The 13,733-nt window shown below is 40.3% G+C and overlaps 1 protein-coding gene across 1 annotated transcript in view; it reads right to left on the minus strand.

Moving 5' to 3' along the window:
- Positions 1-13,733, minus strand: part of LOC133243998 (ATP-binding cassette sub-family C member 4-like) — a 202,517-nt gene that overhangs the window by 47,186 nt on the left and 141,598 nt on the right. Inside the window, 1 exon segment of the mRNA XM_061410684.1 lies at positions 12,054-12,209. Within this exon segment, the coding sequence (XP_061266668.1) occupies positions 12,054-12,209 (156 nt within the window).

Below are 13,733 nucleotides of genomic sequence, written 5' to 3' on the forward strand. Positions count from 1 at the left end.
GAAATCAGCCCTGGGTGTTCTTTGGAAGGAATGATGCTAAAGCTGAAACTCCAGTACTTTGGACACCTCATGCAAAAAGTTGACCCACTGGAAAAGACTCTGATGCTGGGAGGGATTGGGGGCAGGAGAAAGAGGGGATGACAGAGGATGAGATAGCTGGATGGCATCACCGACTCAATGGACGTGAGTCTGAGTGAACTCCGGGAGATGGTGATGGACAAGAAGGCCTGGCGTGCTGTGATTCATGGGGTCGCAAAGAGTCGGACACGACTGAGCAACTGAACTGAACTGAACTGTAATAGTCTGATCATGATATTAAATAAATGTCTTTTAAAAATAATGAGGAAAATAGGTGGTTTTATCCCCCTTACCATTCTTCTTTTGATTACAAAATTGTAGCTCACTAAGTTCTCAGGGTGACACTCCCTTGCCCACCTGCTTGTACTTCTCAGAAGTGTCCTATACTAATAAACTCTTTCTTACCTATCACTCTGCCTCTTGTTTAATTTTTCTGTAATTAGACAGAAAGATCTATGCTCTACTGAAATGCATTCTGTGGGTTTCAGTGTGATACTGGGAAATGCCAGTAAAAGTTTTACACTGAAGAATAAACTAGGACATTTTCTCCTTTGGTAAAACAGTATTCTGGGATGGAGAATCTTTAGGAAACTCCTCAAAGCAGATGAATCTCTCCAAAGACTAGAAGACTAAAATGGAATTCTTTGCAGAAAGAGGAGTCTCTCACTACAGAGCCCCAGACCAACACCTGTAGCTGCTTCATGCTGAGATTTAGACAGAGCCCTCAGATACACTGTCAGCCTTAAAGTGAAAGTCACTCAGTCATGTCCAACTCTGTGTTACTCCGTGGACTGTAGCTTGTCAGGCTTGTCTGTCCATGGGATTCTCCAGGCCAGAATACTGGAGTGGGTAGCCATTTCCTTCTCCAAGGGGTCTTCCCAACTCAGGGATTGAACCCAGGTCTCCCACATTGCAGGTGGATTCTTTACTGTCTGAGCCACCAGGGAAGCCCAAGAATACTGGAGTGGTTAGCCTTACCCTTCTCCAAGAGATCTTCCCAACCCAGGAATCAAACTGGGGTCTCCTGCATTGCAGGTTGATTCTTTACCAGCCGACCTACCAAGGAAACCCTGGCCTTAAAGAGATTCTGCACTTATTATCACCAAACCACTGATGGCTGTCATCAAAAGAAAAAAAAATTCAAGTATTTCCCATTGTAATGAGTGTCCCTACTTAAGTCTAGATCATCAGTCTGAAAGCATATAGTGGGCAATTATATGTGCTTATTTAGCATTATTTGATGGAAGGATACAGTTTGGTAAATGAGAACACTTCCCTTTGTTATGACAAATACATTTCAAAATCAGTAATTTCTGTCAAAACATGTTGAATGAAAAGAATAATTCATTAAAATAATTACTGATTGAAGGTATATTTTTCTCTATAGCCAGCAGGAAATTTGTGAACAATGTCTGTTTTAATATGTCAATGTGTTTTATGTATGGTGTTCCTTTGGTTTCTATTCATCTTACTTTCATCCATTTTCAATCAAATAAGAAACCACTCCATTATCTTCAAAAGGTAATCAAAGAGTTTCCCTGATTGTCCAGTAGTTGAGAATCTGCCTTACAGTGCAGGAGGTCAACGGTTCATTCTCTGGTTTGGAAAGATCCTACATCCTGCAGGGCAATGAAGCTCTTCAGCCACAGCTACTGAAGCCTGCTTGCTCTAAGGCCCGTGCTTCACAAAAGAAGTCACTGCAATGAGAAGCCTGTACACCACAACTAGAGAGTAGCCCCTGCTCCCCACAACTAGAGGAAGCCCACATGCAGCAATGAATAACCAGTGCAGCCAAACTAAAAAAATAAATAGAAGTGTAAAGAGGTAATAAAAGTGCTCACAGTATACAACAACAAGGCTGGATAAGGGTCAGATTAATGATCACTCCTGATATTAATTAAAGTACCCACTTCCAAGCAATGAAATTAATAAACTAATCTTATAAACGTGTTGTACCAATGTTTGCAGGTAGAACACTTCAGCATAGAGACTTACGGTAGGACAAACAAATTTTATGTAAATATACAATAAAGTTATTTAGCCCATATTTTTTTCTGAAGATATAGAATTATATCTCACTTAATAATATTTAGATGGCAGAGCAGCATCAGGCAACACATGCTCATCTTCAATGTAGTATTCTAAATGCATTAGCTTCAATCCCATTTTTCATCATGTTTTAAAATTGATGCTTTTGCTAAGATGGTGGAGGAATAGGACAGGGAAACCACTTTCTCCCCCACAAAATCATCAAAAGATCATTTGAACGCTGAGCAAATACCACAAAACAACTTCTGAATGCTGGCAGAGGACACCAGGCACCCAGAAAGGTAGCCCATTGTTTTTGAAAGGAGGTAGGACAAAATATAAAAGGTAAAAAGAGAGACAAAGGAGTTAGGAACAGAGGCACATCCTGAGGAGGGAGTCATAAAAGAAGAGAAGTTTCCAAACACTAGGAAACCCTCTCACCAGCAGGTCTGTGGGGAGTTTTAGATCTCAGAGGGCAACATAACCAGGAGGAAAAAACAAATAAATAAACTCACAGATTATGTGCTTAACTGCAACTTCCAGTGGAGAATTAGCCCAGACGCTGGCATCCGCCACCAGCAAGGGGGGTTGAACAGGGAGGTGTGGGCTGCATTGCTTAGGGTAAGTACCAGGCCTGAATCAAAAAAGCAAGAGAGTTCCAGAAAAACATCTATTTCTGCTTTACTGACTATGCGGATCACAATCAACTGCAGAAAATTCTGAAAGAGATGGGAATACCAGACCACTTGACCTTCCTCTTGAGAAACCTGTATGCAGGTCAGGAAGCAAAAGTTAGAACTGGACATGGAACAGACTGTTCCAAATAGGAAAGGGAGTACATCAAGGCTGTATATTGTTACCGTGCTTATTCAACTTCTATGCAGAGTACATCATGAGAAACGCTGGGCTGGAAGAAGCACAAGCTGGAATCAAGATTGCCGGGAAAAATATCAATAACCTCAGATATGCAGATGACACCACCCTTATGGCAGAAAGTGAAGAAGAACTAAAGAGTCTCTTGACGAAAGTAAAAAGAGAGTGGAAAAGTTGGCTTAAAACTCAACATTCAGAAAACTAAGATCATGGCATCCAGTCCCATCACTTCATGGGAAATAGATGGGGAAACAGTGTCAAACTTATTTTGGGGGGCTCCAAAATCACTACACATGGTGATTGCAGCCATGAAATTAAAAGATGCTTACTCCTTGGAAGGAAAGTTATGACCAACCTAGACAGCATATTAAAAAGCAGAGACATTACTTTGTCAACAAAGGTCTGTCTAGTCAAGGCTATGTTTTTTCCTGTGGTCATGTATGGATGTGAGAGTTGGACTGTGAAGAAGGCTGAGTGCCAAAGAATTGATGCTTTTGAACTGTGGTGTTGGAGCAGACTCTTGAGAGTCCCTTGGACTGCAAGGAGATCCAACCAGTCCATTCTGAAGGAGATCAGTCCTGAGTGTTCATTGGAAGGACCGATGTTGAAGCTGAAACTCCAATACTTTGGCCACTTCATGCAAATAGTTGACTCATTGGAACAGATCCTGATGCTGGGAGGGATTGAGGGCAGGAGGAGAAGGGGACAACAGAGAATGAGACGGTTGGATGGCGACACCGACTCAATGGACATGAGTTTGGGTGAACTCTGGGAGTTGGTGATGAACAGGGAGGCCTGGCGTGCTGCAGTTCATGGGGTCGCAAAGAGTTGGACACGACTGAGTGACTGAACTGAATTGAACTGATGTTCTCATTTCTAATCTGAGGTCCTTATTTAAGGGTCAACTAGTGTACTTGTTTCAAGAATATGGGAACTGGACTTCCCAGGTGGTGCAATGGATAAGAATCCACTTGCCAATTCAGAAGACACGGGTTTGATCCCTGGTCCAGGAAAATTTCACATGCTATGGAGCAACTAATCCCCTGTGACAAAACTACTGAAATCTGAGTGCTCTAGGGCCTGCAATGAAGAGTAGCCCCCACTCTCCACAACTAGAGAAAGCCCTTGCGAACTAACCAGCACAGCCATAAATAAATAACCAGCACAGCCATAAATAAATAAAATTATATTTTAAAAAAAAGAATAATGGAATCACCTGAAGTTGCTTCAAATATTGGTTTACTTCTTTTAAAAAAAATCCTATCACTTCTAAATGAACTGGTTATCATCCATATTCAGAAGTGAAGAACATTATTTGCCAATGAAAGAAAAAGAAGTTGCGTAAAGTCCTCTTTCAGGGGCTTCACGGAGCAGTTCCAAGGAATTTAATGAAGACTTCAGGGTTAGAAACAAAGGACCAACTGCATTAGGCTAGAATCCAGTTGTGTATCTTTGCTAGTAACAGCATGGCCACCTCTTCTGAGTTTTCTTCTTAACAAAAAAAATAAATAAATAAATAAAGTAAAAAAAAAAAAAAAAAAACAGGTTATCAAGGAAAAGTCTTAGAGAAACAGCTCTGGTTCATGTTCTTCAACCTACTGAAGACAATTCAGGGAACAGAACTACCGAAGAGCAGAGTGGGTCATTTAAAAAAACCTAGTTTCTGCTTTGCTTTTTTTAAATGCCTATTAAACATAGAAACTGAATCTGTATAATCATGATAAAGATGACGGCTGTTGATCTGTGCCAACCTGTGGACTGCAATCATAAATCCTGAATTTGCATGGAATCCCTCTTCAATTGAAAACATTTTCTTTATGCCAATAGCATAAGGCACTCTCAGTACAGAGAATCATCAAAAGAACTTCTGAAATCTATTTTTTTCAGATCCTTTCAGATAAACAGCTACTCCTTGAATATAATCTCCCCTCTATGTCCTTTCTAACTACTTAACTACTTCAGATCTTTAGCACAAAGAGTACATACATTTCAGCTACCTGTTCTATTTAAGGATATTATCTAGGAAGTGCTTTCATTTTTTAATTATTTTTGAAAATCTGAATACAAATTGAGGAGTGCCTTCTTAAGAATACAATATTTATCTTCAAAAGTTTCCCCCAGGACTCACAGTCTATGCCCCCACTCCTCTGCCTCTGGTTCCTACTCAGGTCCTTGCTGTTGTCACATATTCCACAATTTATAGTGGGGTCAACAGTATTGGAGATAAGCCTGGGAGACAGAGAGACCGAGTGAACTCTGGAAGCTCACCATTGCTCCCAGGATCACAGGGAGCAGGTAGCCAGGGAAGAGGATGCAAGCCTGGCTCACCTAAGCAAGGTAATTCAAAGAAACAATACTGGGCTCCCCCTCTGCAGAGTCTGCTCTCAGTTTCCTAGGTTCCCTATATCAGGGTTTTTGAGACACAAGTAACACTGCTTCCTACTTATTTGGCAGGAAGAGGAGTACAATCTTTCTGCACTTAGACACGCAACTTCACGTAACCACAGTAACAGACCTTCTCTACCTCTACATCCAGCTAGACATTGTGAAAAGAAAGGGATCTTGGCTCTGGAGGGTAAGATTTTTAGAATCTTCCCCTGACACTTATCAGCCCATAACATTTAAATGAATAAACTTGTTTCTAAACTGATACTGTCCAAACAAAGGACCCAGCATTAAGAGAAATATCTTCCTGTTTTGCCCTATATTTATTCACTTTTGTTATGTTTGGGGATTTGGGGAATTCTTTTGATGGGGTGGTAGGAAAATATGTGGAAATATCTGATGAGAATATCATTCAATTCAACAAACATTTATTGAAAAAAAATACATACATCTGGAGTCATACAGTTTTAAGTTCTGATTCTACTGTTATCAGACTCATGTAAGCTATTAATCTCCCCAAGCCTAAACTCCTTTACTGGAAAATGGGGCTAACCTTGGGACTGCTGTGAGAAACTAGAACAACAGTGAAGCTCCTTGTGTAATATTAACATGGACCAGGAGCCCAGCCCAAAACAGAGGCGGTGAAGGACAATGTATGTCAAACTGTAGGTGTAGTCAGTGGATCAGAAAATAGATTTTATGCCTCGTGACCATCATTTTGTCTTTTATATGATCTAGAATAGAACAGATATGATAGAAAATACCAGAGCACAAAGCAAGAGTAATACTGTTTTGTGAAATTTTTGTTCCCATTTGTGCATGTGTGCATGTGTCTGTATATGAAATCATGATACAAATGAGTTCTATTGCGAACAACAGTCAACAATGTGTTGAAGTCCCCAGCAGAGGGCTGAGCTGCTCAGCCTCCAGAGTCAGCTGCTGCTGCTGCTGCTGCTGCTGCGTCGCTTTAGTCGTGTCCGACTCTGTGCAATGCCATAGACGGCAGCCCACCAGGCTTCCCGTCCCTGGGATTCTCAAGGCAAGAACACTGGAGTGGGTTGCCATTTCCTTCTCCAATGCATGAAAGTGAAAAGTGAAAGTGAAGTTGCTCAGTCGTGCCGGACTCTAGCGACCCCATGGATTACAGCCTACCAGGCTCCTCCGTCCATGGGATTTTCTAGGCAAAAGTACTGGAGTGGGGTGCCATTGCCTAATCACCCTATATTAAATTTGAATCTGGGCTCTGCCACTTACTTGGTAAATGGGTTAAACTCACAGTGACTATGTTTTTAAATTCATCAGATAAGGATCATGAGAGAATCCTCATGAGGATTAAGTGGAACATGGTAAGGAAAAGGGTTAAAACATGTTAAGGATTCCAAAAGTGTTAGGAATTATTATCAATACTTGTGTAACTTGTTAGGGGCTGCAAAAGCATGAGAGCAACAGAAACGAGAGCCTTGTCCTCAAGGAGAGGAAGAAAATCATCAAGAATATAGAGAAGGCTCAGGAAAATGCCAGAGGTCTTTGTCAGGGACCTGGAAAGTAAGAGTTAGGTTACAGGGTGGTGGTCAGGAAAGAAGCTGGGAGGAGGGGAGCCAGAAATCAAAAGAAAATTTTAAAAGTGATATTCTGTCCTCTTGTTCATTTGACAAAAGAACTTAGATGTATTTCTCTGTTATGTTTTTCCCTGAAACTCCTACTGTGTTGATTTTCTTTTTTCTTTTGCTTCGCTCTTTTATTTATAGAAATAATACAGTTTATGTTGTAAGCAATAAGCATAAAGAAAGTCATCTCGGACCACAAAAACATGAACAGAAATTAAAGAGCAAGGTGATTTCAGAATGTGTTCTCTTTTTCACTTAAGTATATATAATACCCAGAAGGCCAGTGCCCCAATTCTTAAGAATAATACTCATTTCTATTGACCCAGTATTCCAAGAACCAGGCATGGGCCACAAACATTTTCTCAGCCAGTTACATTTTCACAACAAATCTTTGTGGCAGTCATTCCTAGACCAGGTTTAAGGATGAGGACGCTGAAGCTTGGAAGCCTAGTGACATCATCAAAGCCCCACAGTTGTGTGAGGCAGAGCAGGAATAAAACTGTGGGTCACATTGACACTCTGTGTGCACTCTTGAACATTCTATCCCTGGCTGGAGAAAAGGAAAGGTATAAACATCTGAATGCAGAGTTCCAAAGAATAGCAAGAAGAGATAAGAAAGCCTTCTTCAGTGATCAATGCAAAAAAATAGAGGAAAACAACAGAATGGGAAAGACTAGAGATCTCTTCAAGAAAATCAGAGATACCAAAGGAACATGTTATGCAAATATGAGCTCGATAAAGGACAGAAATGGTATGGACCTAACAGAAGCAGAAGATATTAAGAAGAGATGGCAAGAATACACAGAAGAACTGTACAAAAAGATCTTCATGACCCAGATAATCATGATGGTGTGATCACTGACCTAGAGCAGACATCCTGGAATGTGAAGTCAAGTAGGCCTTAGAAAGCATCACTACAAACAAAGCTAGTGGAGGTGATGGAATTCCAGTTGAGCTATTCCAAATCCTGAAAAATTATGCTGTGAAAGTGCTGCACTCAATATGCCAGCAAATCTGGAAAACTCAGCAGTGCCCACAGGACTGGAAAAGGTCAGTTTTCATTCCAATCCCAAAGAAAGGCAATGCCAAAGAATGCTCAAACTACCACACAATTGCATTCATCTCACACGCTAGTAAATTAATGCTCAAAATTCTCCAAGCCAGGCTTCAGCAATATGTGAACCGTGAACTTCCTGATGTTCAAGCTGGTTTTAGAAAAGGAAGAGGAACCAGAGATCAAACTGCCAACATCTGCTGGATCATGGAAAAAGCAAGAGAGTTCCAGAAAAACATCTATTTCTGTTTTATTGACTATGCCAAAGCCTTTGACTGTGTGGATCACAATACACTGTGGAAAATTCTTCAAGAGATGGGAATACCAGACCACCTGATCTTCCTCTTGAGAAATTTGTATGCAGGTCAGGAAGCAACAGTTAGAACTGGACATGGAACAACAGACTGGTTCCAAATAGGAAAAGGAGTTCGTCAAGGCTGTATATTGTCACCCTGTTTATTTAACTTATATGCAGAGTATATCATGAGAAACGCTGGACTGGAAGAAACACAAGCTGGAATCAAGATTGCCAGGAGAAATATCAATAACCTCAGACATGCAGATGACACCACCCTTATGGCAGAAAGTGAAGAGGAACTCAAAAGTCTCTTGATGAAGGTGAAAGTGGAGAGTGAAAAAGTTGGCTTAAAGCTCAACATTCAGAAAACGAAGATCATGGCATCCGGTCCCACCACTTCATGGGAAATAGATGGAGAAACAGTGGAAACAGTGTCAGACTTTATTTTCCTGGGCTCCAAAATCACTACAGATGATGACTGCAGCCATGAAATTAAAAGACGCTTACTCCTTGGAAGGAAAGTTATGACCAACCTAGACAGCATATTCAAAAGCAGAGCCATTACTTTGCCAACAAAGGTCCATCTAGTCAAGGCTATGGTTTTTCCTGTGGTCATGTATGGATGTGAGAGTTGGACTGTGAAGAAGGCTGAGCACTGAAGAATTGATGCTTTTGAACTGTGGTGTTGGAGCAGACTCTTGAGAGTCCCTTGGACTGCAAGGAGATCCAGCCAGTCCATTCTGAAGGAGATCAGCCCTGGGATTTCTTTGGAAGGAATGATGCTAAAGCTGAACCTCCAGTACTTTGGCCACCTCATGTGAAGAGTTGACTCATTGGAAAAGACTCTGATGCTGGGAGGGATTGGGGACAGGAGGAGAAGGGGACGACAGAGGATGAGATGGCTGGATGGCATCACTGACTCAATGGACGTGAGTCTGAGTGAACTCCGGGAGTTGGTGATGGACAGGGAGGCCTGGTGTGCTGCGATTCATGGGGTCAAAAAGAGTTGGGCACGACTGAGCGACTGATCTGATCTGATCTGATCCCTGGCTGCCTCCTGAATCATTTCCTGGGACCCTTTACACATCCATTGCAAGCTCTCTCCAGATTCTCTCTGTTTAATCAACCAACATTGTACCTTGGTGACAAAGGCATTTAAAGTGAAAAAGGTTCTGTGTTTACCATAGTTATCATTATCTACATGGATATAAGCTTAGCACTGTTTTGTAAGCATGCTCTCTGGAGTGTGCACCCAGAGCATACTCAAAAGTAGGATGGAAACCAGTGGAATAGAACCAAAACCTAATGTTGTCAAGATATATTTAATCTTTGTTCAGATGCGCTTCTAAAATAGTACTGGCAGAGCCAATAATCATCTGTTACTTTTTATTTATAGAGTTCTTTTATGTACAATAGGCAAACAATCTTTTATTATTAAGAAGCAATAAAAGTAATGCAGGGCAGGTTTCTAGATCCTTTCATCCAAGATTATGAAAAGACTTTAGAGACATACCCATTATTTCTGCCAACTAGTCTCATTTGGTCCATTTCAGAGATGGGTACAATTAAAATATAAAACTTGGGGATCTAAACTCATTTATTTTCTATGGTAAGCACTAAGTCATGAATCTAATAGCCAGAGGGAATTTTTAAATAAAGGGATTGTATGTGCTGAAAATTCCTTCCCATTTTTCCTGAACTGGATATCTTAAAATAAAAACATTTTTTAGTTTTGATAAAACACACACAATATAAATTTATGACTTTAATCATTTTTCAATGCAGAGTTCAGTGGTATTAAATACATTCATATTGTTGTACAGCCATCACCACTGTCTAGCCACAGAATTCCTTATATCTTGCAAAACTGAAACTCTTCATCCATTAAACAACAACTCCTCACTCCCCTCTCCTCTCCTGTTGAGGCAACTCCTGACACCCACCGTTCTACTTCTTGCCTGCATGAATTGACTATTCTAGGTACCTCAGACTAGTAGAATCATACAATACAATATTTGTCCTTTGTAGCTGGCTTATGTCCTAAAGATTCATCTGTGTTGTAGTGTGTGTCAGAATTTCTTTCTTTTTAAAGATAGAATAATATTCCATTGTGCACATTTTGTTTAATCCTTTCTTTTGTTAATGGACCCTTGGGTGCTTCCACCTTGTTGCTATTACGAATAATGCTACTATGAACATGCATGTACAGATATTCCTTCAAGACCCTGCTTTCGATGCTTTTGGGATTATACCCTAAAGTTGAATTGCTAGATTGTATGATAATTATATTTTTTAATATTTTAAAGAACCTCCATCTAGTTTTCACAGTCACTGTACAATTTTGCACTCCTACCAGCAACATGCAAGGATTTCAAATTCTCTATGTCCTCATCAACACTTGCTATTTATTTATTTTCTAAAGTAGACATCCTAAAGGGTGTGAGATGGCATCTCATTGTGGTCTGAAAGGAATATCTTGATTTCAGAAGTACTTAGAGTATTCCTAGTATTTTAGAGGATGGGGTAGGTAGCGATGGCTATAATCAATTATAAGACACAAATCCATATTCTCCTTCCCTTTGGGTGCCATGTCCAATCTGCTTCCTAATAAATAGGCATTTCAGAATTTATTATACCCACATTCCAGGAAGTATATCTGTGTGACCCTTTCTGACTCATCTCCTCTCTATATTTCTCATCTCAAGAGGGTATATGTTTTCTTCAGCTTCCCTTGATAGCCAGATGACTGTAGAAGAATTAAAAACAAACAAAATCAGCAAGTTTCAAAGCAGAGGGCAGGATGGAGACATGAAGCCGTAGGGTGGAGGGCATGTGGCCTATGTTGCCCTTGGCTATATACCTGGAGGATAGTAATTATTCAAGAAATATTCTCTGAATTATTGTGAGTGGAAGAACCACAAGGAAGGACAGGAGCTTCTACTGTACATATAATCCAATCACAAAACATTCCATGAAAGTCATAGTTCTTCAAGAATAACAAAGGAAAACAGAATCAGAGACCAGGAAGAGAAGGTTAATTCAATTCTTCACCATGTCAGCAACCACTTATTGGGTCCATGTGAAGTATTCCACGTGCACTGATCTATTTAGCCTTCACAACAGCTCAGAGAGTTACTACTGTTAGCTGCCTTTTAAGAGAGAGAAAAATGAGGAGAACAGAGATGGAATCCCATGTCCTGTGCTCTTTCTCACTATTTTGTATTGCTTCCATGATGAAAATCATTTACTAATGGCTGAATTCTTAAAGTCTCCCCAAAGCATCTATAAACTGTAATTCTCAAAGTCCCACAGTTTCACAGAAAGCCCTCCAAGGATATGATCACCTTTAAAAAGTTTACTTTCTACAGGAATATTTCATCATTAAGACACAATTAGTTTTTCCCTATATAAACCTCTCACATGCTAAACAAGCCATTTACCATTTTGATCTCAGAATTTGGCCATCAGTGGACAATTCCGGCACCTGGGAAAATTTTGGTCTAGAAATATGAGTAAGATATTAAATCATATGCACACACACCCCAAAAGAATAAACAAAAAACCTGGTATCCGATGAAAGTATCATTGAAAATACGTGCTGCCAAAAATATGCTCTTTTGAGGGAAAAAGGGTCAAACTTTCATGCAATTTGGAAAAAAAATCAAATTAAAAGCAATTAAACTTAGGTGCCTTACAAAAAGAACAGATGAGAATGCTCTGACATGCATACCTGAGGTACAACTGACATTTTCTTCCTTAAATCGTGAAGTCCAATACTGGTTGTCAAGATCTCATTAATCCAAATACTACCTTCGGGTTCTGACAATCTAAATAGGGCAGCAATGAGGGAACTTTTTCCAGCTCCTGTTCTTCCCACAATGCCAACCTGTAAAGAGATCCAAGAGGGATTAAGAATTAGCAATATGCAACAAATCTAAGAGAAACCCTGGCTGTTAAAGAAGGATTTTAAAAGTTCTATACTGATTGCAGTCTATAAGTTTCTCAACCATGGCATTGTTGATATTTTGGATCAGATAATTCAATGTTAGGGGGCTTGGGGGTGCCCTGTATATCCTGTATACTTTAAGATATTGCCAACAAAGGTCTATCTAGTCAAGGCTATGGTTTTTCCAGTGGTCATGTATGGATGCGAGAGTTGGACTGTGAAGAAAGCTGAGCACCAAAGAATTGATGCTTTTGAACTGTGGTGTTGGAGAAGACTCTTGAGAGTCCCTTGGACTGCAAGGAGATCCAACCAGTCCATTCTAAAGGAGATCAGTCCTGGGTGTTCTTTGGAAGGAATGATAGTAAAGCTGAAATTCCAGTACTTTGGCCACCTCATGTGAAGAGTTGACTCATTGGAAAAGACTCTGATGCTGGGAAGGATTGGGGGCAGGAGGAGAAGGGGACAACAGAGGATGAGATGGCTGGATGGCATCACTGACTCGATGGACGTGGGTCTCAGTGAACTCCGGGAGTTGGTGATGGATAGGGAGGCCTGGCGTGCTGCAATTCATGGGGTCACAAAGAGTCGGACACGACTGAGCGACTGAACTGAACTGAACTGCTAAGATATTTAGCAGTGTCCCTGGACTTTACCCACTAGATAGAAGAAACATCCCCAAAATTGTGACAACCAAAATGTCAGTAATTGACAAATGTTCCCTGGTTGAGAACCCCTGGTCCAAAGAAGAGTTAAAAATAACAGAATCAGTCTACTGGCAATGAAAAACCAGCAGTCACCTAAGTAGTCCAAAAGAAGTCAGCTGTTAAATTAGCTTTTACTGCCTGAGTATTCTTTGTGAATAATGTTACAGCAATATCAACAAATCAAGTCAGAAGTGTTACGTCTAAACAAGCATGCATTTTCCCAGAGTTTTATATTTAAGAAGACTTATTGTTTGGTTTTCCCTGGTGGCTCAGCGGTAAAGAAACTGCCTACAATGCGGGAGACACAGGGGATGCTAGTTCAATTCCTGGGTCAGGAAGGTCACCGGGAGGAAGAGATAGCAACCCACTCAGTATTCTTGCCTGGGAAATCCCATGGACAAAAGAGCCTGGCAGGCTTCAGTCCCTGGGGTCACAATGAGTTGGACACAACTGAGCACATACTTTGGTAGAGAAATTAAATTACTTCAAGATACAAAATACCTTGACTGTGTTCTATGTTAAAAGGAAATGTCCTGAAATTTTAAAATGTAGATCTTGGTGTCTTAAAAGACAGTAGTCAGTGGACAAAACATACATAAGATCAACAACAACACAAAAAAAATTTATGTTTATACAGAGTCTTTCATCTGAGTTGTTCAAAATACATTTTACAACCCTATTAATAGTTACAACTGCACCTTGGGAAAGATAAATGTCAATTATCAGTCTAGTTACTAAAACAAAAGCAGAGAGAAATTAA

The sequence above is a fragment of the Bos javanicus genome, unplaced genomic scaffold (genome assembly GCF_032452875.1).
Source record: "Bos javanicus breed banteng unplaced genomic scaffold, ARS-OSU_banteng_1.0 tig00001919_1, whole genome shotgun sequence".
Classification (NCBI taxonomy): domain Eukaryota; kingdom Metazoa; phylum Chordata; class Mammalia; order Artiodactyla; family Bovidae; genus Bos; species Bos javanicus.